Here is a 23,801-nt window from a genome sequence, read left to right on the forward strand (position 1 = left end):
GTAGCCCTTCGTACTCCTACTGCTACAGCAGTCTTTTTGTATGAGTTACACACAGAAAGAACCCAAAGAGGACATGGCAACAGAAAAACTCAGGAAAGAAGAAACTCTCGCAATGAGGAGGAGACTGATCGGGTATGCAAACGTGAAACGGGCTAACTACCTGTATTATTCTTTATGCTAGCTAATTGTCACCATTGTGTGTCACAGTGACCTGTGGACTGACATGTTGTCATTCCTTCGATTTATAGGCAGTCATGTAGACTCTTTTATTCAGATGACCCCGTGAAAATAGTACGAGCAAGGGGACAATATCTATTCGATGAAAATGGCAAGCGCTATCTGGACTGCATCAGTAACGTTCATCATGGTAAAACATTCATCATCCAGTGCACAGTCCATGATTTTTAAAACTTTGAAAAACAACTTTGAAAAATACCACACTCCTGCCTCCTAGTGGCAAAAAGATGAAATAGTAACATACAGTATGCTTTCTATTGTAGTGGGCCATTGTCACCCCAGTATAACAAAGGCTGCAGCAGCACAAATGGACCTCCTGAACACAAACACACGATTCCTGCACGACAACATAATCCTGTATGCAGACCGCCTGTCTGCCACCCTGCCTGAGAAATTGTCTGTCTTCTACTTTGTTAACTCTGGGTAAGCAATGCTATGTAATACACCCTTAGATCCACAGAAAGGTACCGCTGAGGTACCATTTCCAGTGGTTTTACATCTGTTCTTCTGACAGTTCAGAGGCCAATGATCTCGCACTACGCTTGGCCCAGCAGTACACCCAACATGAGGACGTCATCGTGCTCGACCAGTGAGATTTCTGTTCCAATGCAACAAATTCACTCCCTTCACAATACACCTGCTCATAAATTACAATGCAACTCTCCTTTTATACTAGTGCTTACCATGGACATCTAATGTCCCTCATCGACATTAGTCCTTACAAGTTCCGGAAACTGGCAGGACAGAAAGAATGGGTTCATGTGGTGTGTAAATTTATACGACCATCATTGCACAAACTGCTCACCGACAGTAGAGTCCTGCCTTTCGGAAATAATGTGTTTCATCCTCCTAGGCACCTTTACCAGACACCTACAGAGGCATATACAGAGAGGACCATCCAAACCCAGGCCAAGCGTATGCTGATACAGTCAAAGACCTCATAGATGAGGTGCACAGGAAAGGTCGAAAGGTATGTTTTGACACAGTCCCATGCAGAGCAAAACCAGTGAGATTCAAAACATCATCATACATTCATCATACAGAAACCCAATGAATAATGCTGCAATAGAAACCAATTTGTCACTTTTTCCATAGATCTCTGCCTTCTTTGCTGAATCATTGCCAAGTGTCGGAGGACAGATTCTCTTGCCCCAAGGGTACTCAGCTAAAGTTGCAGAGTGAGTAGTGGCTCAATGTCAGGCTCAGTTTTTGCCTAGCCTTGTGTACAATATGACACGGTGCGTCTCCCTCATGCTCTCTACAGATATGTGCGCTCAGCTGGTGGGGTGTTTGTGGCAGATGAGGTGCAAACAGGCTTTGGACGTGTGGGAAGTCACTTCTGGGCTTTCCAGCTGCAGGGGGACGGTTTCTGTCCGGACATAGTGACCATGGGCAAACCAATGGGCAATGGACATCCCCTGGCATGTGTGGCAACCACAGCAGAGATAGCTGGAGCTTTCACAGCCAACGGAGTGGAGTACTTTAACACAGTAATTACTGCTTTCAAGTAATATAAATAAATGATCCTTCAAGTTGACATCTTAACCTTTTCCTAGCTATAAAGACTGTGGAGTCACAGTTATGATAATTGTTACAAAAATCCAGTGATGTCTATGCAACTTTGTAATAAAGACATTCATAAATCATGACATTCACAGTATAATGTTACATGATGGTAACTACTATTAAACTGATTTAGTTACAAGACAGGGTCTTGGGGGCTACATTGATCACAGACAGAGGTTGTTGTTTGGCCATAGTACTGCATAAAATACACACTATTAAATCGACTTGACACAAATTTAATTGCTAATGAAGGTGTGGACACACATTTCTGCAAATATCAAGGTAAAGTGATTTGTTTTCTCTCTGATTCCATGCAGTTTGGAGGGAATCCAGTGTCCTGTGCAATCGGTCTGGCTGTCCTTGATGTGATGGAGCAAGAGGACCTAAGAGGAAATGCCAAAAGGGTGGGAGCACATCTGAAAGATTTGCTCTCAAAGCTAAAAACAAGACATCAAATAATTGGAGAAGTTCGGTAAGGATGCAGCGACCAGTGCGCAGTCTCAATGAATTCAGTTAAGATTTCCAGAAGTCCATTCACAGAGTCCATGACGTTTTAGAATCAGAAACGCATTTAACGTGTTTAAAAATACATAAAATAATTAAACACATTAATCAATAATGACACAAGGCTGACATGGTCATCATTAAGATTCTCTTGCCAAAGGAGAAAATCAGAGAAACAGATCTGGCCACTGATATCCATTTACAGTGTATGATTTAATTATACTGACTAATTAAAGCCGTTAAACCCCATTGGTACATCCTCGCAGGTGTTAATTTATCTCGACTGATTGGACCTCTTCTCAATGACAGTGTTTGATTGTCATTTCTCTGACTCTTATTAGTTTTGTTGCACTAGTTTAGGCAAAGCAGTTCATACTCTTTAAGTTTGGCTACAGTAATTTTTCATGCCAGAAACTAATTCAAAGTAAATGTATTATGAGATGTTGTAAGTGAGGTGTAAGTAACTTTAAGTGTGTAAAATGTCCTCAGTGAAAATGTGTCTCCTCAAACACAAAAATCCATTTCCTGGATGCATTATTAATTTCACAACCGATTTCATTTTTTGTAGTGTATCAGGCCTTTTTTTACTGCATACATATTGACTTGTCATAGTAGTGAAAGCACAGGTGTTACTAATAACATTGACAAAGTGTCCTGAAACCCCCTAGATACTGTAGCAGCAATAGAATTGAGCCATCATTAATTTTACTAATTACACCTGTTTTTCCTACTGTCATCATCAAAATGTGTTCTGTGGAAACAACCTACATAAGACTTGCTATTTCTGATCCCAAGAGTACAAATTTAAGCTTTTCATTTCAATACTGAGCAAAAATTAAGGAGGGCAAAAGTGACATAAATACCCATCAGTGGCACTGAATTACTTTGTTTAACCTGAATGTTGAACAGATCAAATCAAGTATTTCTCTTGTCAAAATAATTGTCTTCTTGTAATGGGCTATATCAATATAAATTCAATCACACTTCCTTCAATAATATGCAGATATACAGTTACTTTCTCTAAACGTAATTCTGAAATACACCTTACATAAGTATTTACCATTTATTTTTCTTGTTTTGACAAGAATGTGTCTATGCAAACATGGAAGCTAAAATATATTTTTGTATTTTCACAGAGGTGTGGGACTGTTTGTGGGTCTTGAGCTGGTGAAAGACAGAGAGCAGAGGACTCCTGCCACAGAAACAGCAGCATGGCTGGTGAAGAGGTATTAGAGGGAAAAACAGTGGTCGATAGTTTTGGTTGTAATCTGCTATAATAAAAAAAAGAAGGGACTTACCACCTATAACCTAATTTTGGTATACACCATCTCTGCCATGTAGTATTCTGTGATTTAATTCAATGACCCATTTTTTAAATCAGGTTGAAAGAGGAGGATCGAATCTGTGTCAGTACCGATGGCCCCTGGGAAAATGTTGTGAAGTTTAAACCTCCTATGTGCTTCAGCATGGAGGACGCAGAGCTGGTGGTACGCTGTATTGACCGCATCCTCACAGGTTAGTTACACTACGTTACCACAGGACTGTATGTAGGTATGCATTTACCTCAACTACATATATATCTGAATACAGTGAAAGAGTTGTTTACATACATATATATATACACAATAAGTGCAGAATAAATCATCAAATGTCTTATTTCCTAGACATGGAAGCCAATGACCTTTAAACTGGAAAAGGAAGACATCTAAAGGTTTGTTAAACCTGTAGAAAACTTTTTAATTGCATCAGACATTGTCAGATGGTCACATTCATGAAGTTCAGAGGTAGAGATATGAAAGGTCTATACTTGAGGTTCCAGTAGATCAAACAAGTTCATTCATTTCACTTAGAACATGTTGCCGCTTTCCACTCAACGCTGACCAGCGTGGGGACTCAATCCATTTTTGAAATTCATATCTGCTTTCGTATTTGTAGATTTTTATGGGAATATCAAAGCGGTGACAGTAGATTTCAATTTATTGTCAATATCGGATGACTGATTTTCTGGAGCTGTTAAATCTAAAAGTGAAATATTGTTTGTTTTTTTCCCGCCAGGTGTTCAGTGCCAATTCACTGTCATATTGGAAGAATGAGGAGACACAAGCAGTCACCTTTCTAATGATACCCAGCCAATTGGAGGTAAACATTTACAGTGATGCCAGCTACAGCACACCATTACCACCCTGGGGTATGACCAATCTACAAGACGCTAATGTGACACAAATCAACTTCAGACACTTTTATCAAGATACTAATAAACAGTTAATCCTTTTTTTTCCCCCCATCTTGACTCTTATGTTCTTTTTCCAACAGTAAAAATATTTAAAATAATAAGTCCCAACTTAACACTGATCAGCAACATGTTCTCAATACACAGTATGTTTGAGTTAAGCACTTACCAGACCACTATCATTAACTCCTGGACACATTCACAAATATGCTCAAGTATCGCAGTTTCACATCTAGTTGAGTATTAACACTCGGCCAGTTTATCCTGCAGGTAGTGAAGCCCTCTCCCACAGCATTCCCAAAGAGGCATCCGTAGAGATGTTAACATTACTCGTGACAAAATCAAGCAAGCCATTTAACAGTACAAAACATTTAACATTAACTTTACAAATAATAACAAAAAGATCCATTTGTAATATAAATCAAAAGTTTATTTCTACCAATTTGCCCAAGACACTAGAGGAATGAGTTTCCAGTGAGAGAGGGAGTACCCTCTTACATTAACAGGCTTGCGTTCAGTTGTATTACACTAGTAAAGCCACTTAAAATTGCAGACATGATTGGGGGGGAAGAATTTCCTTAAAAGCCAAAAGAAAAGAAAAAAAAAAAGATGCTGGTTGTCTTCGTCTACTAGGCCATCTGCAAACATTCAGTTGACACGCTTACAATGAACCCTTTGATTACTTTAAATCCCTTATTTTTCCTCACCCCACATCTGAAGCCATGCAACTCGCATCCAACACTCAGCACGGGAGATAACTAAAGATCTAGAAACACCAAAAGAAAAGGAAAAAAAAAAAAGCAAAATTGTTTTATTCGTGAGCTTTAAAAGCTCTTGCTCCTGCTCGTCTGTAAATCCAGTAGACATGTAAAAATACAACCATACAATACATTAGATTCAAAAAGGTACCAAAAAGTACAGTAAAAATAACACTTCCATCACTGGAAATGTAAATGGACACAAAACAATATAAAATAAAAAGTGGAAAAGTGACATTTGCTTCCCCAGTTCCTCACTTGATCTGTACAAATGGAGCATGAGTCCAAATTTCTGCCAACTCCAAAGGAAAAGCCAGAGCCCATGTTCGCTGTGGTCAGACCATGGATCTCTTTTTCTTATTTACTTTAGACCTTAAGAGAAAAACACGGTGCTTAACGTTACTGAGAATAAACCAAATGTGGCATGCAGTTACACATAGACAGACAGGTGCATGAATGAGTTTGACAGGTCAGTGAATGGACAGACACTTTTTTTTTGGGAGGGGGGGGGGACAACCGCTAGCTGTTACACCTAGCACCCTAGTGAAAGGTGTAACGATCCTAATTCCTGTTCTCAACCACCACCAACTCAACCCTTATTGATCAAGTAGTGTTTGTAGAGATGCATCTTAAGATGGCTGACAGGTGGAATGAATCCATCTTTAATGATCACAGACCCCACAACACGGCCTACCCTAACCCCACCACAATGTTTGAATGGATTTAGAGTAGATGGAGATCTTTGGGGGGGTCAAAAAGGCACCAATGGTCACAGCTATGTTCTCATACTACCACGGATGATGCAAAAATGCATACCTGCACTACGTGTGATCAGTATGGCTTGTAGCTACTCTGGTGGCCTCCACGTCTTGGAGTTTTCCCATAGCTTGTATTGCCCTGGTCTGGAGGACAAGAGAAAAAGGGACTGAGTTCTTCTGTACAACAAGGAGGACCAAGAAAATAAAGTTCTCATTCTTTTTTCTTTCCCTGGGGGCACTTATCGCTTACTGTAATCGTAGCCACCCCCATAGCCGTAATAACCAGCAGGGTAGTCATAGTTGCCGTAGCCGCTATATCCGTAGCTTTGCTGTCCGTAGCCATAGTTCTGGTTGTATCCCTGGTTCCAGTAGTTGTTGTAGCCTTGATTCCAGTTCTGGCCCTGGCCTAGAAACAACAGGTGAGGCCTTTGTCACAACTCTCAGGCACACAGGACCCAAGTACTTACTGTGCAACAATGCAAGTTTACCAATGAAAAGTTCAACAGATTTTGGTATACATGAATAGAAGCGCTTACCTCCACGGCCCCTGCCGCGTCCTCCATATCCACGGGCACCATACTGCTGCTGCTGGTAGACCTCTTTGGGCTGGGCTATTTTGATTTCACACTGCAACATCACACAAGAGCATAATTACATTTGTTAAGTTTACAAAATCAAATACATTGTAGCTTATTTCAAATGTAACAAACGTGTGATATGCCATTACCTTGCTTCCACCGACATTGTGGTATTTTTTCTCCATAACCTTCTTGACAGGAGCCTCATCTTTATACGTGATAAATACGAAACCCCTCCTCTTTTCCGTCTTTGGATCTTGAGGAAGCTCAATTGTCTCAATCTATACAAAAGTTAAAGAAATATTGAAGCAACGGCATTGTTGTAATTACTCAATAACCAGAAACACACTGGCAAATGATAGTACCTCTCCAAAGGTTCCAAAGTATTCCTGAATGACTTCCTTGGAAGTGTCTGGGTTAAGGCCTCCCACAAAGATTTTCTTGACTGGATCCTTCTTCATGGCCATGGCCTTTTTGGGGTCGATCTGTCGCCCATCTAGCCTGTGCTCCTTCTGTTCAAGAACCTAATAAAATAAACATAACAAAACATTGAAAATTGCCAGTATTCTAAAACACATTAAGACCCCCTTAAACTGTATCTCCACTCACCTTATCTACACTGGCTGCATCTTTGAAGAGAATAAATCCGAAGCCTCTTGACCGGCCCGTCTGCTGGTCCATCTTTATGGTGCAGTCTGTCACCTCACCAAACTTAGAGAAGTAATCTTTGAGATCCTTCTTGCTTGTGTCCCAGCTGAGACCACCGACAAACATTTTCCTATGCACAGAAAGAGGGGGAGGGGACATGTTGAGCATTGCATGCAGTAGAGCTACACCAACTTTATATATGTCTCTGTGTGTGTGTATGTGTGTGGGTGGGAGGGGGGGTTGTTGGGCAGGAGGGGGGCCAAACGTACACACTGTTCCAGAACATCTGTTGACCCAGTGACGTAGGGAGGCAGGCTACAGCTGCTTTAGCCTCGTGCTATTATACTACATTAATGCAATTTACTGAAAATGGCTTAAATATTACAAAAAAAACACGCGTCTCCGTAGATTCACATAAGCCAATACATGTTAGATTTGATCCCTACCCATGCGCCCATCCCCCCTCCGCTCTGCACATGGCGCCAACAAAGGCCGGCTGAACAAAGAAACATGGAAAAGCACGAGTGCTGCCGGTTTAGTAAAAGATCCGCAGGATGTCTTCTCAAACTCACCCCGCATCCTCCTCGCCTTTGCTCGCGTCGATCTGGCCGCCCTCCGTTCCGCCGCCGTTTTGCGAGCTCTCGTCCGCCTCGGGCCCCGCGCCTTCTCCGCAGTCATTCACGGCGCTGTCGTCGGTCGCCTCCTCGGTGTGGCCGGCTCCGTTAAAATCATCGTCGACTTCGTGGCCGTTTTCCGATGTTTCCATATACTGCTGCTCGGTCTCAGACATTTTGCACTATTATACCTGCGGCCAAAGAAGGGGAAAAATCGTTAAATTACAAAATCACACTGGTTATATAATCACTCATGCCGTGCATGCATCGCCATTTACACGGTGCCAATACATGCATTTCCCACCATTTTGGCCGGCACGGTCGCTTTCCATACATTCACAGAAAGACCCAGTTTCTCCCCAAGTGCCAGCAAATGGCAGCGTCGTATCGTTTACTTACACAACACAGCAACCACCCGCCACCCTTAAAGCACATTTCTGCTATAGCGATAGAAAAACGTGTAACCATCTGTATCACACTGATAAACCGAGCCCGGACTGTGCAACTCAAATTCGCAGTTACGTAATGCAGAGGCCGTGCTCGTAAGGCCTGTGTTTTCTACTCATTTCAGATATTTAAATCTACATCTACAGGAAAATACAACTCATAATTACAACAACCAGAGTACTTACTTGACAATATAATGAAAAAAAACCAAGGGTAAAGAAGTAGGAAAACCTGCTTACTGGTCACACCGCCGTAGAGCTCTCTTTAAGATGGATTCTCCCACACGACGACAACTCGTGGTTGGTTTTCTAGCACCGGCAGAAAAAAACTACATTTCTGCGGAGAAGCCTTCTGATTGGCTGATCCGTGCTGCCAATCATGGAGACGGCCAATTACATCGCGACGCTTTCTTTCACAGAAAATGTTCACGCCCTTCACACACAGGAAGGAACTCGGAGTACCTTTTCTGTGTCTCACGAGAAAAGATTTCTTCAGTGCACGGAAATTTATATTTGAGACAGCTAAAATATGCTGAATAGACACACTGTTGCGTCGAATAACGCTACAAAGCTTTAGTCTCTACTGTTACTTTATGAATTTGACAAAAAAGTAGTCCAATGGAACGGTAGTACAGTCCACGGTTGTGCGAAAATGAACGGACGAAGTGTGTGGAAAATGTCATCTCTGTGCAATATTATTATTGGATAAACGCATAAAGAGCTGTCATTAAGCTCTTTATATTTGTACATGGACGTTTTATTCAGTGACACAAGAAACATTGAACAGGTGTTGGATGAAATAACAAGACACCCCAAAAATAATGAAATAAAACACAAAGTACAATGGACACTCATTTTGTGGTTATATTCCGTGTTTATCGGGTCTGTCAGAAAGGTGTTGATTCAACTCCATGGTGATCAATGTGGCCATAATATGATGTACTGCAATCCACTGTAAATTGCTCCTCTTTTTTTCTCTAAATCCTGTAAATAGTAGACCATCTGAAATTAACTGGCATGTGTTGGTCTGTTTGATAAAGGAGATATGACTTGATTTATCATCCATCCATCTATTTGTATACCCATTAAGCCCTCCTTGTGTAGAAAGCCTCTCCAGCAGATCTTCAATCTACCACAGCTTGGCAAGGTCTGGCTACACAATGAATTAGATACATACAAAGATGAAGCTACAATCATTATGTTACAAACTGCTGCAGACCAAACAGTCAAATTGTTTTTAAAGACTTAATCATCCATGTCTCAATATTTACAATTAATCTCTTAATATTTATCTTCTGTGATAGCTGAACTACAATAAAAAAACATACTAGTGTTAGAGTGGTCTTTGAGATTGTTTTTCTTGCATAATCAATCTCTTAACTGTCATGAAAGCTGCTGTGAAACAGCCTGAATAAAATACTTTAATACTTATTTGATGTGTTTGTGAAAGATTGAGTTATAAACAAATCTGAGATATTCCATTTATTGAAGGATTAAAACCAGTTGCTAGTGTTCTTATATAAATCTTCTGTGTTTGCTTTAGACTGTGAAACAAGTCGCACCCTTTAAAAAAAAACGAGTTAAAAAAGAACAAATGGTTTGTAAGTAGGCCAACTTCACTGCAACACAAACAGATGATTAGTGGTAAAAAAAGGCATTTTATTTGATCAAAGGACTGAACAGACAAATCTGCTAGATCACTTGGAATTATGTATTCATCCCTCTTTTTCCCCAGATGTCATTCTGCTTCTTCCACAATGGCTTCTTCACATATTTGAGGCATGTTTGGATTGTGTTTGATCAGCCAGTCAGCAAGCCAAATCTACAGAGAACAACAGTGCCGGATAATAGAGTAAGATGTTGCAGGAACCAAAGTTTAACACTAGCAAACATTCGATGGCTATAAATAACTGGCTAATGAATACATCTGTCCACCTGTATATCTATAAATATTGAACATTGAATACTTACACAGGGGTTGAGAGGTTTGTGCTTGCAGAGCTCAGTGAGTCCATGTAGCAAAGTCGGGTTTACGTATCTGCTCAGGTATTCTTCGGTTGCCTCTCTTGTAGGAAAGGGCTCGATTACAGCTGCGGCAAGAACGCATTTGGGTTACAGAATCGTAGACGCATTTTTATACAAATAACAGTCTGTGCGAGAGAGTGTGTGTGTGTGTGTGTGTGTGTGTATTACTTACAGTTTGGGAACATGAATTTAATCTCCCTCTCAGCTGCATGAAATGACTCGCTACCATGAAGTGCGTTCTTCAAGTCAGAAGTGCCATATTTTGCTCTAAGGCTGAAGAAATCAAACAGCACAAATGTTTAACCTCTAAATTGACATTCGATGCATTAGCAGGCACTTAACTATCTTGCATGATATTATGGGATAGATTACAGGCCTGGTTTGTGTGTAGGCCCCACTTTCCTGTCAGCCTTCCAAGGCAATGATTCACACATAATGCCCACAACTGTAATACAATACATATAAATAAAAGCACATGTGCCATAGAAGGAACACTTTTTAAGTTATCAGACTGACCATTCTGGATGAGTTTCTCTGGCCTTGGTGCTGTTGACAGGTCCTATGATGGACTTCCAGTGGGCAATTGCATTGTTACGGGCCAGAGTGAGGGCGATGACGGGGCCAGAGCTCATGAAGGCAGTCAGGCTGGGAAAGAAGAGCTTTCCATACTGGTCTGCGTAGAAGTCACTGCACTGCTCTGGACTTAACTGCAGCTTCCGCTTCTGCCGCAGGGATGAAGTATTGGAAACTTGAGTGAAATGTGTGCAGAAAGCTGAATCCAATTTACTGGATCATAGACAATCCACTTATTTATCTTCAACTCAGATCCAGATGATTGAGATGAATTTTCACAGACTTAAGTGAGACAGTGTCTGTCAGGAAGTATTGGAGACCATCCACATGGTAAGAAATTGACCTGATTTGACAAAAATACACCTCTTAATCAGTGTCAAAAAGCAGTTTATGTCACAAACATTTAGCATTTCTTCCATGCTGATCATCTCTGTTGGGGTTATTTTGTCCTCCCAATGAGAATTAGAGCTCACCTGATTTTTGAGGCCAATATTGACCTTAATATTTAAGAGTGTGATAATTAATTTCTGATAAAGATCCCTTACATTTGGTTACTAAAGGAGTGTAACCATGATGATATACTAAGAAAGGCATTTTTCTTTTAAAAAATACACTAGTCAGTGCTCTCTGGTGGACAAACTATAGAATGGCTGTTTACCTTAAACATCTCTGGTATTTGTTCTGCAGTATCTTGTTACTTGTCAGCTATCATATATAGAGATCACAATATATCCATACCGATGTATCAGCCAGGTTATAATCAATACTGCAGTGACACTTCATGAAGGAGCATCTTATAAATAGAAAGTAACAACACAAACAAAATCCTCAACCTCTTCCTAACAAAACGCCCGCTACCGTATTTTTGAAGACATTTGAACCAACCTGTAGGATAGTGAAGCCCGACTTGAGGATAATGTCCTCTATCTCCTCACTTTTGTGGACGGCATCTGGTTTAATGAGGGCCAGAGTTCTCTCCACATAAATACGACGAAATGGGGTTTGGTCCATCTTCCCGTGTAACTTGTGCTAAACAAGCATCTGTGTATCCTCAAAGTTAAATGTGTTTAGACAGTTCTGTCTACGCAACATTAAAGTTAAACTGAAATTACGTTAGCACTGGTAACACTAGCACATACGGTGTAGATGCAAAGTATTTATCAATTTATGTGCGGTTTTTTAGCTCATCTGACGCGCTGCCTCTCGCTCTGAATATCTACTGTTTGGGTTGCTAGGATACCATCGGTAAGTCTATGGCGAGCCAAGAAGGACAATCCACACAAAGAGGGTAATGTAGTCCGATTCCCAAAACAAAAAATCATTTTAGTCAATAATTTTCCCACCTTATGACTTTTGAGATATTCCCAACCCCTTGATTCTTAATTGTACCGGTATATTATCTGAAATCACACACGCTAAACAGAAATAGGGATGCTCCGAGGCAGAGCTATGGCTGAAACGCACGAGCAGTGTTTATTATAAATAAAAAATTAAATTTGACATGAGTACACATTCTTTCATTTAATTCATATTGAAATTGATCAATAAAGTCACTAGTGTTGAATTTTTACAGTATGATTCAGGTGTTGCCACATATATATCGTTACTTGTCCAATTTTTTTTTGTCCTCTTAACCCCTTTGACACATGATGTAATGTGACTTTCAACCGCTTCCAACTTGCAGTGCTGTCCCTGCTGATGATCTACTATATTAAAAGATGAAAAAAGTTTTACCTGCAATAACCTTATTTGTGCTTGTCAGAATCATTGAATTGACCATAAAGTGTTGAAGCCAACACGCCACACATGTTCTTTTCAAACTGTCTTTTATTCAAAGTTACTTTGATGAAAAGTTCTTATCGGGTTCCAATAGTAACCTGCCACACTCTGATCAGGTTGTCAGTGTAGCCAGCAAACAGGGTCTGTAAAGAAATAAAGAGGGACAGAGGTCAACACTGATCACAGAATTTACAGACCTATAATAAGTTAATTAATACTGTAGCAAGTGTGTTTGTAGTACCCCTCATATTTGCAGGACTGTCACCATTGTAAATCAGAGTTATAAGTGAATGGGTATAATCACCGGGGGTTAAACATCACCACCACCAACTAGTGGGGTAGCCAGACATCTATACTTAAAGATCCTAAAGAGTTGAGTGTTATACCTGTCCATCAGCAGACCATGCCAGGGAAGTACACTGTGGGGGTTCAGCCTTGCTGTTTGTGCTGATCACTTCCTGTCTCAGCTCATCCACAATAATCTTGCCCTCCAGATCCTGCATGAGTAAAAAAGGAAAAACAGCAAGCAGAGGCAGAGCAATCAGTAACTGCACAGAGGTAGCAAAGGATCAATAACAGAAATTAAAAGATCCAGAAAGTACACAATGATACAGATAGGTCAATGATAGAGCTCAGAAACAGCCTCTTTATCATCAAAGAATACAGTTGGCATTGAAAGTTCCATCATCGCCCTTTAAACTTTAGCTTTAATTCACCAGACACTGCACAGGAGGTATTTAGGATGAAGTCTTTTACCCAGATCTTGATACTGGGGCCGGTGGCGGCACACAGCCAGTAACGGTTAGGGCTGAAGCAGAGGGCATTGATGGTGTCACCGCTGTCCAGGGTGTAGAGGTGCTTGCCCTCATTCAGGTCCCACAGCATGGCCTGGCCGTCCTGAATGGAAAGAGGGGGGGGGGGAAATGTGATTTAATGACCATATTCATGAGCAAAGTCAATTTCTAAGATATTTACATGCTTCTTATAAGCCAACTACTAAGTTGTTTGCATGATTATTTTTACGAGACTTTGGCATTAACACAATTATCTTTTTTAGTGCAGGTAACACTCAGAAACAGCCTCTTTATCATCACTGTTAAACAGACGTTTATTAAGTTTCCATCACTGTTGAAACCTGCAAGCTGGATTTCCAACTGGTTCTTCAATTGAGTTCAAAATGTTAAATATGTGAAATATCAAAAATCATTCTGTGGCGGTCTACAATAATAGGTTCATATCATACCTTTCCACCAGATGCACACAGGGAGCCATCAGGAGAGACGGTCACTGTGTTCAGGTAGCCAGTGTGGCCGATGTGGTTTGTCTTCAGCTTGCAGTTGGCCAGGTTCCACACCTACGAGCAACAACAGAAAGACTACGTCACACACACGGTAGTATGGTGGTAGATCATATAAAGCTATAAGGGTTGTGCCCTCATAAACACATTTTTATCAGTGAGAAGCTCAGATAATACATGCCAGTTTTTCCAAACCACTGGGCAAACAAAACAGTTTAATTCAGCTTCTTTTAAGAGCTACAAGAGGACTTGAGGCAACATATGAGGTGAGTTTTAAAAAGGAACAACATACCTTGACCATCTTGTCCCAGCCGCAAGAGACAATGATGGGGTTGCTGCTGTTGGGGGAGAAGCGCACGCAGGAGACCCACTCAGAATGGCCCTCATCCTGCAAAGAGAAGAAGTTCATAAGTTCTCACTAAAGATTCGCTGGCTACCAAACATTAGTGATTAGTTTCATTACAATGAGATTAAATCATTGCCGTCTCTATGATAAGGCAAGCAAGATGGGACAAACATGGATGTTTACAGTTAAGTGTTTTGTTCGGCTGCTCATTCGTTAAAACATGACACCTAAATATATACACACACACACACACAGGTTCAACAAAAGGTCACTATCATTTGTTGAATGATATTAAGGCACGGCAATGCAGGAAATCAACTTCACTGTTGTTCCATGCTAGTTTTGTAAAAAATGTTTCCACTGATGACTAATTGAGCAGCATTTTTCCTTATGACATTAATTTGAACTGCATTTGAGAGAAACTACAAATTAAAAAGGGCAGTTTGAAACTTCCATACTATCTAACATCAACTCTGTTTTCAAAGTAGCGTTAAGTCATAACAGTTGAATCCACTAGAATCTAGTTGCACTGACAAACAAGAACAGGGGTCGGCAGCTCACCTGGATAGTGTACTTGCAGACTCCAAGGGTGTTCCACAGCTTGATGGTCTTGTCCCGGGAGCCAGACACAATCTGACGGTTATCAGCAGAGAAGGCCACGCTAAGAACATCCTTGGTGTGGCCAACAAACTGCCGGGTGGTGAGGCCACTGGGGAGACATCACACAACACATTTTAGAGCAACCAAACTGTCGCAAAACCCAAGACACCCAAGTAGAAGGAAGCGTCCACAATCGCTACAGCTACACTGGGTATGAACTAATGTCTCTTTTACAAAAGCTACACACTGATTTAAGAGTCAATACAACTTTTCTTTAATCCGTTTTCTGGGTCTACACGGTGAAAGTTAAAGCTGGAGAAGGTATATGTACCATTTAATTCATCATCTCTAGGGTAAAAAATAAAAGATTTTTGTGAATTGGCATCATCCTTAATCCATGAATATGTAATCTTATCACTGGATGGATTTTTGTCCCAAACTCTGCCAGTAATGCCACTTCGTCCCGTCAGACTTGTGCTGATAAAGACATTGTCAGTAACAGCTGATACTTTCAGCGTGGCTTCCTGGTGTTTTAGAAATGAGAGACAATCTAAAGTACAATTTTAATTTTGATTGAAATCAGAACAAAAGTTTGTAGATGATATGTTGCAGCATCATATGACTGACTAAAAAGAACCAGATTTCACATAATTCTGCTTTCTCAGTTATTTAAACTTGTATTTTAGAGATATTAGCCATATTACCCTAAACCCTGATAGAGGCCATTTTTAACATCTGTCACATTTCTGTCTATTTTGAGATCCATCAAGTTGATGCAATGTCAACCAGAGTAACTGGAAACACTGTTTAGGCTGTGTTTCTATCAACTTAACTCTCTTTACCCAGACCTGGTGTAGCTCTGCTACAGGAGTCACAAAAAATGTGTGAATCCTACAGCTGAGCTACACCAGGTCCTGGTAAAGTGTATTAAGTTTTACAACAAACTTGCTACTCATTATGCAGTGCAGTTACAAAAATTTTGGGATGAAATTTAATTACTTTAAGTAGAATCAGCATAAAAAAGACAGATTACATGTTTCCTGCTACAGAAATCATATCCTAGGTCGTATCTGACTCTATGCATGCTGAATCATGCATGAAAGATTAAGGAAACTTCTGCTTTACTTTTACCTGCAGTCCCACAGGTGTTTCACAAGTACACATACAAATCGCCTACAGCAGCCCTTCAGAGGAAACTACATGACCACCTGACCAGTAGTGAAGAGATATCCACAACCTGCACTTACGTGGTGAGGTCCCACAGGCGGAGGGTGCCGTCCCAGGCGCCTGACAGGGCGAACTGTCCATCTGAGGAGATGACAACATCACTTACAAAGTGAGAGTGGCCCTTCAGGGAGCGCTGGGGGATGCCATAGTTGGTCTCATCACGGGTCAGCTTCCACATGATGATAGACTTGTCTGAAAAGAACAAAAATACATGCAGATTTTTTTTTACTCCAGGTTTATAATTCATTCAGGAAAAGAGCAGATAAGTTTAGACATTAGCATGCAATGCTAACATGGCAAGAGAACACGGTCAAACATTTAGCCAACAGGCTAAATATACGAAGATTTTAAACAACTATGTCACTTCACTTGTCTGTTATTACACGTGTCAAACATGCAATGTGTGTATCTGAGGCTGAGTTTCATTAGACGCTAGGCAGTGTTAGCTAGCTCGGCTAACCGGCGTCTTTTCAACAAAGTTTGAGCACTTTCTGTCAGTGTAACAAGAAACTACAACAACGTTATACACCCCCGTCGTAGTTTCTACATCTTTAATGTTTCACTCACACACGTAGCGTCGTTTATCTTACGTTACGGCAGCCAACCAGCTAGCTGACTAATGCTATCCCGGCCATGTTGGCGGAGCCGGCGGGGGGAAGCCTCACCTCGGGACGCCGACAGGATCATGTCGGGATACTGGGGTGTAGTAGCGATCTGGGTGACCCATCCACTGTGCCCCTTCAGGGTCCCCCTCACTGTCATCTGCTCGGTCATTTTGGCGAGGTTCGGTGGCGCCTTTTGCAAGGATGGATTCGGATTTTTCAGAGGTCCAAGGCAACCTAGGTCCTCATCGCATCTGGGCACAGAGGAAAAGGAAGTTCACACCCGGATGCAATAACTATGAGGGGTGAGCAGGCCGCAGAGGATGCTGGGAGATGTGGACTTCACGCTTTTTCACTTGCAGATGGCTGAAAGTCTCACAATATTCAACCTACACTGGTTTGAGAAACTTAGTATGAAATGTTTGTGATCTAATGGAGGTTTTATGCTTCTGAATTAAACCGCATCTGTAAAACAAATACTCCCCTTTTGACATCATACAACACTCTCAGTCATTCACATGGACCCATAGAGAATGTATGTGGTGCTTTCAGGTTTACAAACTGCTCAGATACTCATCAGTGATAAGAAATGTAATAACACAATTATAGGGAAAACGTTAAAAATGTTTTTTCTCGATTTTATAAGAGACACTAAAGTCAAAGTAAGAGACAACAAGACTGCAATATCAAATAAATACTCTTTAAATTGACAATTTCTCCTAGACAGCGGTGGTAGATCCTTTACTTTAGTAAAAGTACCAATACTGCAATGTAAAAATACTCTTAATAGTATGACAAAATACTATTACAAGTAAATGTCCTGCATGGAAAATCCTGCTTGAGTAAAAGAACATAAGTATTGGCAGCTAAATGTAGTATTATGTAATGTAGTAAAGTATTGCAGTAAAAGTAGTGGTTTGGTCCCTCTGACTGATATATTATTATATATGACATCATTAGATTATTAATACTGAAGCATCAGTGTGTAAGCAGCATGTTACTGTTGTAGCTGCTGGAGGTGGAGCTAGTTTGAACTACTTTATATACAGTTAGCTGGTTTAGTCCAGTGGTTCCCAACCTAGGGATCGGGCCCCTCCAAAGGGTCACCAGATAAGTCTGAGGGGTCGTGAGATGATTAATGGGAGACGAAAGAAGAAAAAACAAAGTTCTGATATTCAAATCTGTTTTCAGTTTTGGGACTTTTTCTCTAATCTTTGATGTTTGGTGAAATATTGGATCGTTTGAACATTTATTGAAATGAAACCATGTGAGGAGTTTAAAGGGAAAAATCAGTATTTGGTGGAGCTGTTAACAACTCATAGAGATCTGAAATGTGAACCCGACTACACACTGCTTTTTGTTAGATGTCAAAAATGTTGGAAACCACTGGTTTCATCTTCAGCAATGTGTTGTATTTTAAAAGCTTTTTATATGATCCATTGTGTTAAATATTCATCTGAAACCTAATTAAAGCTGTCAAATAAATGTAGTGGAGTAGAAAGTACAATATTAGGTACAATAAGTTTTTCAAATTCAGCTTGAGGTCGATGTGAATCTTTTTTATTCATGTTCCCATCAGAGTTTTGGCTGAGCTTGCATAATTGGTTAACAATATCTTACCATTTGACTACATTTGAAATTCTAGTTTATCTAGATCATCTGTGTAAAGAAATATCTGTTTTAGGTAATATCATATGGATTAACCTGGTTTATAAATGAATTTAAGAATTACTTTTCTTCTTTACAGATGCAAGTTCGAACACATCAGCCAGTACAACAACTGTGTCGAACTGTCTTGGTTTCATGTGTTTTGTCTTGACTTGTGACCAAGATTGTGGTTGTTTTTTTCTGCTGTCCCTTCATCTGTTTTATTGAATGTGAACAATCAATGCTACAACAATTATTGACATTTTTTAAAATCTCTTTGTAAGGAGGATTGATCCCATGTATGTTAATTTATTTTTCTTGATCTATGTTCTTTGTTCATTTATGGTTATGATAGCCAGCTGTTTTTGTTCTTTTTTTCTAAGGTCTTTGTATTGTTATTGATAGGAATGCATTGTTATTGTTCCTACAAGAATAGTTATTGTAAGGCCAAATTAAATTTTTGAAAAAAGAAAATGTACATCCAGTATATCCAAAGTGATCATTTTAAAATCATTAGCAATACTGTATGTAATTTTGAACATATTATATTATTTACACTTCTCTAAACAGGAGTTAAGAGACAATTCTTTCTTATTATTACACCCACCTATCAGTGTACAAGGTTTAAAGATAACAGTGAGATCACAAACCTTTAATACTGTATCCATTTAGATCGACTGTTTTTGAAATCTGCATCATGATGTCAGCAGTGCAGTCATGTTATTAATTGATAGGATATTTTTTTAAAATAATCTTTGTTTTTTATGTGTTAGCTGAAGCTACAAAGTTCAAACACATTGTTGAAGTATTTACTGAAATTGTGAATGCATGCTTTTATGTAAAAAATATGTATTTACCTATTACCTCATTTAAACATATAGATGAATGCAACACAGATATATAATCCCATGATGGTCTATGACTATAACAAACGTGGCACCAATTTAATAGTCACAAACACTGAACAACAAATATAGGATCATTTGTTCAAACTAGCGTTATTTAAAATTAAAAACATAAAATTCAGAGTTGTTAACAGTTCAAGCAGATGTTAATGCTGTATGACTGTGTTCCAGTTTTTAACTGCAACCAATTGTGCAACCTGTTGTTGAGTCTTAGAAACAATGAGCTCATTCAACTGTAACAATGGAGGACATATGCGAATGATTTGTGAAAATGTCTCTGCATTAGTTTGATTACATTTGTAAAATCAAGAGCACACATCTGTACTGGCCTGATGGCTAACGAACCATTATCTGCGCTTCATATAGGCATATTTGAGTCAGATGCTCCAAAGCAACTTTTTTTTCACTTTTAATAGCTTATTAGGAAAACAGCGATGCCATAACTAACACCATGTGGATGAGAACATTTTCAACAAGTGTTGTGTGGAGTTAGATTAAGCTAATGAAATGCTCTGTTGATTTCCACAGGGAGGTCAGAGGTCAACAGCAACTTCGAGGTGAGACGAATTTATGAACACATTGAGCAGGATGCATCAAATCTGGAGACTTTTCCACTAATGTCTGTACTGTATTTATTTAAATGCAGCTTTGGTTCAGTTTTATAGGGGCTCATACATGGAGCAGGGCAGTTATTTCACTTGTAGTACCTACAATTATGATGTATTGGCCTCTGATTGTAATTTTTTGCTCATTTGTGTAGAGACATATCAAAGGGAATGAATATCTTTAACTTAAAGGACCAGATTTTCTGGTGTTGTCCCATTTATAATTTGCACCTCTAACCAAATTCATTTGTCACTGGAGGCTTTGATGACTTTTCTAAGTAATTACATGCCTATGTGTTATGTCATTGTATTTTCTGTTCACAGAGTACGGGGTAGTGTTGGTTGAATAATTTATTAATGTTAAATGAATGTATACTTCATAAATAATTCTGTGATTATGATTCAATGAACAAGAAACCATAAAACTGGAGAGTTTATTTCAGTCTGCATGTTTAGTTCACCAAATTTCACGTTATACATATTTAGACAAGTAATTACAAAAATAGCTTAATTCTTTTACAACCAAATACACAACCAAAACAACATTCTCACAAAGTCAAGCTAATACTGCGATATATAATTTGCTTAAACACCAAACCGTATGCAGACACTGTGCCGTGTGCTGACTCCATTAAGCCTTAAAACTGAAACTGATAGAATCTGCAAAAGAAATAAACACATGTAATAATGTTAAGTGACAGATAACCATCAGCTTGCAGTGAAAATGCCAAGGACAGTGTGGTTTAGAGTTAAACCATTCTGCTTTATCGTTTCTCATTCGACATTGTTTATCATGTCTTTCAAATAAAGTTTTGTATTTTTGCTATTCTACCTTAGCTTATTGATATGGATCTCATTTACAGAAAACATTTCTAGAATAACTTTAACTTCATAAATCAATGATACTGTACAGGTATATTTGTTGCGCTGACCCTGCTAACATAAAAAAATAAAATAAATTAGTGGGACTTTACATCAAATTCATCCTTATAATATGAAAATTGTTTTGTGTGAAGTCAGTAATGCAACTTTGGCATTTCGCAAGTACTGTATATGTAAACTGACCCTTGCAAAAATAAAGCTGATAAGACGTTACGTTACACACCGACTTTGCTCTAATTTCAGACCTAAACAGGAACCACCAGTGGAGGGATATGTGACCTACATCATGACTACTGTACTATAACATTAGGCAGTTTACAGATCAGCTGGTGGACATTTTTAATTAAGAGTTATTAAGAGATAAATGTGTAAGTGAAATGCAGCTCTCCTACACTGTCATTTGAACAAATTACCTAACTGGAATCGCAGATGAAGCAAGAATTTAAATCATGTAAAAAGATCCGGCACATGTAAATACACCACTGATTAGCTCAAAACGCCATTTGGAAACTGTCATTGTCACTTTTTCACACCTCACATATCCATTCATGTCCATGTGTTTAAAATGGAGATCATGTCTAAAAACATACTTAAAAAGAACAAACTCAAACATATATTGTATATTGTATATAACGCTTATATTGACCCTGTTTGGATTTGCAAAAGTTGCAGTGTTGGTGGTTGTGGGAGAGAAATGGAATTAGAAATGTTTAGCAGCCTGTATGTGGATGGTGACAAAATATAATTTACCAATTAAACATCAAACAATTAAAATGTTGTAAATGATAGCTGTCTTGTCTGGTGGATAACTTGAACATGTATGCTGCCTTACAAAAATATAACAACTGAATATGATTAATATTGTATCAAAAAGTGCAACTAATATTAATGTAGAATATACAGATGCCCACTAAGAAAATGTAAAATACCATTTTCTATGAATGTGTTCATGTTAACAGAATAATAATGACTCCATGTTATCTCTGACCTGTATACATGTAGCAGAATATCTGAAAATAGCCAAGTACAAATTCTTTTTTTCCTTACAATATCTTTAAACAACGATCCATGTGTATCTGTGCACATGTGTGAATCTGCCAAGTATATGAGGAGTAGAGCTTTCAATGGATACATGAAAGTATTTCAGCACCAAAAAAATTATTACATCTGAGAAAAATGTATTACAAAGACCAAAACACGCTAATAAAAGTTGCGTGATGGCAAAGAATGAAACAGTTTGTGATAACTGAAAGAAAGTACACACAGGAAATGTAAAATAACTGAGTTATAAACCATTGTGGTAAAATGTATTGCTGAATAAAAATGAATAATTTCCAAAAAAATGGTTGTGAATACATTTGATTCAAATTTCATACTTTAGTATGTTAGTCCTTCAGTCCAGATGACTAATAATGATTCAAAAAAATATCAAACAAACACACATTTAAGTCAGCAGCAAGAACTTTAACTGTCATCCAGAGAAACTGGCAACAGCGATTAAAACATTACGTGTTCATATGTGATTAAAAGATAATGAGCAGTGGATGTTACACTGGAAACAATTAAGAAAATATTGATTGGCAATCATTTGTCAAGGCAATTAAAACAGAACCAATGTAGTAAGCTGATCTGCCCTCTAGTTGAAACACTGACACATTGGTTTATCATGAATACTATAAATGGTTCCTTCAAATCTGGCTTTGAAGTTTCCTTATCTATAAATTCCACAAACATGGCAATGCACAGGAATGCAAAATGTAACTGGACGACGATATAAGAATATAACAGAATAAAACAAACAACACACAGGTCACCACTGCCTCAAGTGTAAGCCATAAAAAGGTAGACTTACTGACTTTGTCTGAGTGGTTTGTTAAAATGGAAAGACTATTAAAGACTGCAAATGAAAATGAATCTACTGTCGTTTGAGGTTTCAACGAGGGACCACAAGTCAGTCTTACAAGCTGTCGGGATGCTAAACAACGCTGTGCCTTGTTATGATCATGCATTTAATTAGTGAAGACCTTAACAAAAGAGCCATACAAGAGATCACCATATCATGTTCAATGTATCTGTGCAGTAAATCCTTCCTTATGTGCCAGTGACGTTAAGTGACTCCCAAACAACTGATTCTCAAGCTGTCGTGCAACATCATCAGCCACAGGTGTGTCCTCTCTTCTTCCCGGGTGAATATGGAAATGCAGTGTTCTCTGTCGCCCCCTCCTGGAGAGTTTCCATACTGGAGGATATGAGTGTTCACTTTGGCACTGAGGCGGTACATGGCTTGCTGTGCTTCATGTAGGCCAGTCTGCCCCCCCTTTGTCTATGTGTCCTTTCTCCACCGAGTTCCCCCGCACTCCTTCAGGGCTGAGAGAGACGCTTGCGTTTGAGCTTCTGCCTCGTCATCTCCTCCTTTCAGAAAACAGAGAGAGGAGAAGAGAGTAGTGACCCACACTCCTCCATCTGCCACAGTCTGAGAGATCCGTCCATCCGTCCAAGCACCCGTCTGTGAGACTGGGTGAGCGCGTGCACACACCGTCACTCCCATACAGCGTTTATGATCACAACCGGGCAGCGAGTCAGACTGTGTTAGTAAGGCAGTTAGACTGTCTGGGCACTCCGACACTGTCATCTGGACTGTCCTTCAAAGAGTCCCACTACCAGTTCAGTTCCTTCTCTTTAAAAGCATGGCTGCAACAACACTGGATCTCTAGAGTTTAAATTTTTTCATAATACTGTCCATGTTAAAAAAAAAAAAGTCTCAATATATTATATAAAATGTTTTTATAAAAAAAGGAAAAAGGGAGTGGGTTGTTGGTGTAGTATTCAGTTGCAATATATACCATATCAATATGTACAGATTCCATGCTGCTGGTTAGTCATCACTGCAAATAAAGAATAGTAGGCATCAATTATTAGTAGCATAACAAATCAAAGTCCAAATATAAGCCCTTTTGTATTAAACTTACTGAGC

General features: G+C 39.3%; 5 protein-coding genes across 13 annotated transcripts in view; 1 reads left to right on the top strand and 4 right to left on the bottom strand.

Moving 5' to 3' along the window:
* Positions 1-40: 40 nt before the first annotated feature.
* phykpl (5-phosphohydroxy-L-lysine phospho-lyase) lies at positions 41-21,727 on the top strand. 3 transcript variants are annotated; one of them, XR_006097438.1, is made up of 14 exons: positions 41-132; positions 249-367; positions 501-660; positions 752-826; positions 914-1,001; positions 1,091-1,207; positions 1,333-1,415; positions 1,502-1,727; positions 2,121-2,275; positions 3,444-3,533; positions 3,689-3,822; positions 3,972-4,018; positions 4,363-4,446; positions 19,869-21,727. XR_006097438.1 is itself a non-coding variant. In XM_042419201.1 (13 exons), the coding sequence occupies exons 1-12, from the start codon at positions 41-43 to the stop codon at positions 3,992-3,994; spliced, it is 1,362 nt and encodes a 453-aa protein (XP_042275135.1). In that variant the 3' UTR covers positions 3,995-4,018; positions 4,363-4,591. The 3 variants fall into 3 exon arrangements, 1 of the variants encoding a protein (XP_042275135.1); XR_006097437.1 differs by lacking the exon at positions 19,869-21,727 and adding an exon at positions 10,075-10,160; XM_042419201.1 differs by lacking the exon at positions 19,869-21,727 and having other exon boundaries at positions 4,363-4,591.
* On the bottom strand, positions 5,333-8,675 carry hnrnpaba (heterogeneous nuclear ribonucleoprotein A/Ba). 4 transcript variants are annotated; one of them, XM_042419207.1, is made up of 9 exons: positions 8,580-8,675; positions 7,852-8,084; positions 7,241-7,409; positions 6,997-7,155; positions 6,781-6,912; positions 6,590-6,680; positions 6,304-6,459; positions 6,112-6,197; positions 5,333-5,667 (listed from the first exon to the last, which is right to left on the bottom strand). In XM_042419207.1, the coding sequence occupies exons 2-8, from the start codon at positions 8,067-8,069 to the stop codon at positions 6,127-6,129; spliced, it is 996 nt and encodes a 331-aa protein (XP_042275141.1). In that variant the 5' UTR covers positions 8,070-8,084; positions 8,580-8,675; the 3' UTR covers positions 5,333-5,667; positions 6,112-6,126. The 4 variants fall into 4 exon arrangements, with proteins under 4 accessions (XP_042275141.1, XP_042275142.1, XP_042275144.1 ...); XM_042419208.1 differs by having other exon boundaries at positions 8,526-8,627; XM_042419210.1 differs by lacking the exon at positions 8,580-8,675 and adding an exon at positions 8,293-8,374.
* Positions 9,978-12,655, bottom strand: nme5 (NME/NM23 family member 5). The gene is made up of 5 exons (XM_042419213.1): positions 11,823-12,655; positions 10,881-11,086; positions 10,537-10,637; positions 10,311-10,429; positions 9,978-10,161 (listed from the first exon to the last, which is right to left on the bottom strand). The coding sequence occupies exons 1-5, from the start codon at positions 11,946-11,948 to the stop codon at positions 10,078-10,080; spliced, it is 636 nt and encodes a 211-aa protein (XP_042275147.1). The 5' UTR covers positions 11,949-12,655; the 3' UTR covers positions 9,978-10,077.
* On the bottom strand, positions 12,747-17,090 carry rack1 (receptor for activated C kinase 1). Its single transcript, XM_042419211.1, has 8 exons — positions 16,852-17,090; positions 16,207-16,378; positions 14,921-15,068; positions 14,306-14,401; positions 13,960-14,070; positions 13,473-13,613; positions 13,103-13,213; positions 12,747-12,859 (listed from the first exon to the last, which is right to left on the bottom strand). Exons 1-8 carry the CDS (start codon positions 16,958-16,960, stop codon positions 12,794-12,796), a joined length of 954 nt encoding a protein of 317 aa, XP_042275145.1. The 5' UTR covers positions 16,961-17,090; the 3' UTR covers positions 12,747-12,793.
* Positions 20,366-23,801, bottom strand: part of col23a1a (collagen type XXIII alpha 1 chain a) — a 122,274-nt gene continuing 118,838 nt past the window's right edge. For 3 of the 4 annotated variants that reach the window (XM_042419198.1, XM_042419200.1, XM_042419197.1), the window contains one exon: positions 20,366-23,239. In XM_042419198.1, coding sequence (XP_042275132.1) covers positions 23,189-23,239 — 51 coding nt within the window. In that variant the 3' untranslated portion in view covers positions 20,366-23,188. Of the gene's footprint in view, positions 23,713-23,801 lie in introns of all 4 variants that reach the window. The other variant, XM_042419199.1, reaches the window with a different exon arrangement.

Source organism: Thunnus maccoyii, chromosome 8, assembly GCF_910596095.1.
Source record: "Thunnus maccoyii chromosome 8, fThuMac1.1, whole genome shotgun sequence".
Classification (NCBI taxonomy): domain Eukaryota; kingdom Metazoa; phylum Chordata; class Actinopteri; order Scombriformes; family Scombridae; genus Thunnus; species Thunnus maccoyii.

Bases quoted from the DNA above. Each gene is read 5' to 3' on its own strand.
- rack1 (XM_042419211.1), bottom strand. From the start codon at position 16,960: ATGACCGAGCAGATGACAGTGAGGGGGACCCTGAAGGGGCACAGTGGA. The intron at 13,614-13,959 runs GTATGATATGAA...CTTTCCATTCAG, and splicing joins TGTGTGCATCTGGTGGAAAG to GACGGCCAGGCCATGCTGTG. The intron at 13,214-13,472 runs GTAAAAGACTTC...TTACTCATGCAG, and splicing joins GCCCCAGTATCAAGATCTGG to GATCTGGAGGGCAAGATTAT.
- hnrnpaba (XM_042419207.1), bottom strand. From the start codon at position 8,069: ATGTCTGAGACCGAGCAGCAGTATATGGAAACATCGGAAAACGGCCAC. The intron at 7,156-7,240 runs GTGAGTGGAGAT...TTATTTTATTAG, and splicing joins ATGCAGCCAGTGTAGATAAG to GTTCTTGAACAGAAGGAGCA. The intron at 6,198-6,303 runs GTAAGCGATAAG...CTTGTCCTCCAG, and splicing joins TGGGGGTGGCTACGATTACA to ACCAGGGCAATACAAGCTAT.
- phykpl (XM_042419201.1), top strand. From the start codon at position 41: ATGAGTTACACACAGAAAGAACCCAAAGAGGACATGGCAACAGAAAAA. The intron at 1,728-2,120 runs GTAATTACTGCT...GATTCCATGCAG, and splicing joins GAGTGGAGTACTTTAACACA to TTTGGAGGGAATCCAGTGTC. The intron at 2,276-3,443 runs GTAAGGATGCAG...GTATTTTCACAG, and splicing joins CAAATAATTGGAGAAGTTCG to AGGTGTGGGACTGTTTGTGG.
- nme5 (XM_042419213.1), bottom strand. From the start codon at position 11,948: ATGGACCAAACCCCATTTCGTCGTATTTATGTGGAGAGAACTCTGGCC. The intron at 11,087-11,822 runs GTTGGTTCAAAT...TCCCTGCGGCAG, and splicing joins CGGGCTTCACTATCCTACAG to AAGCGGAAGCTGCAGTTAAG. The intron at 10,638-10,880 runs GTCAGTCTGATA...TGATTTCTTCAG, and splicing joins AGAGAAACTCATCCAGAATG to CCTTAGAGCAAAATATGGCA.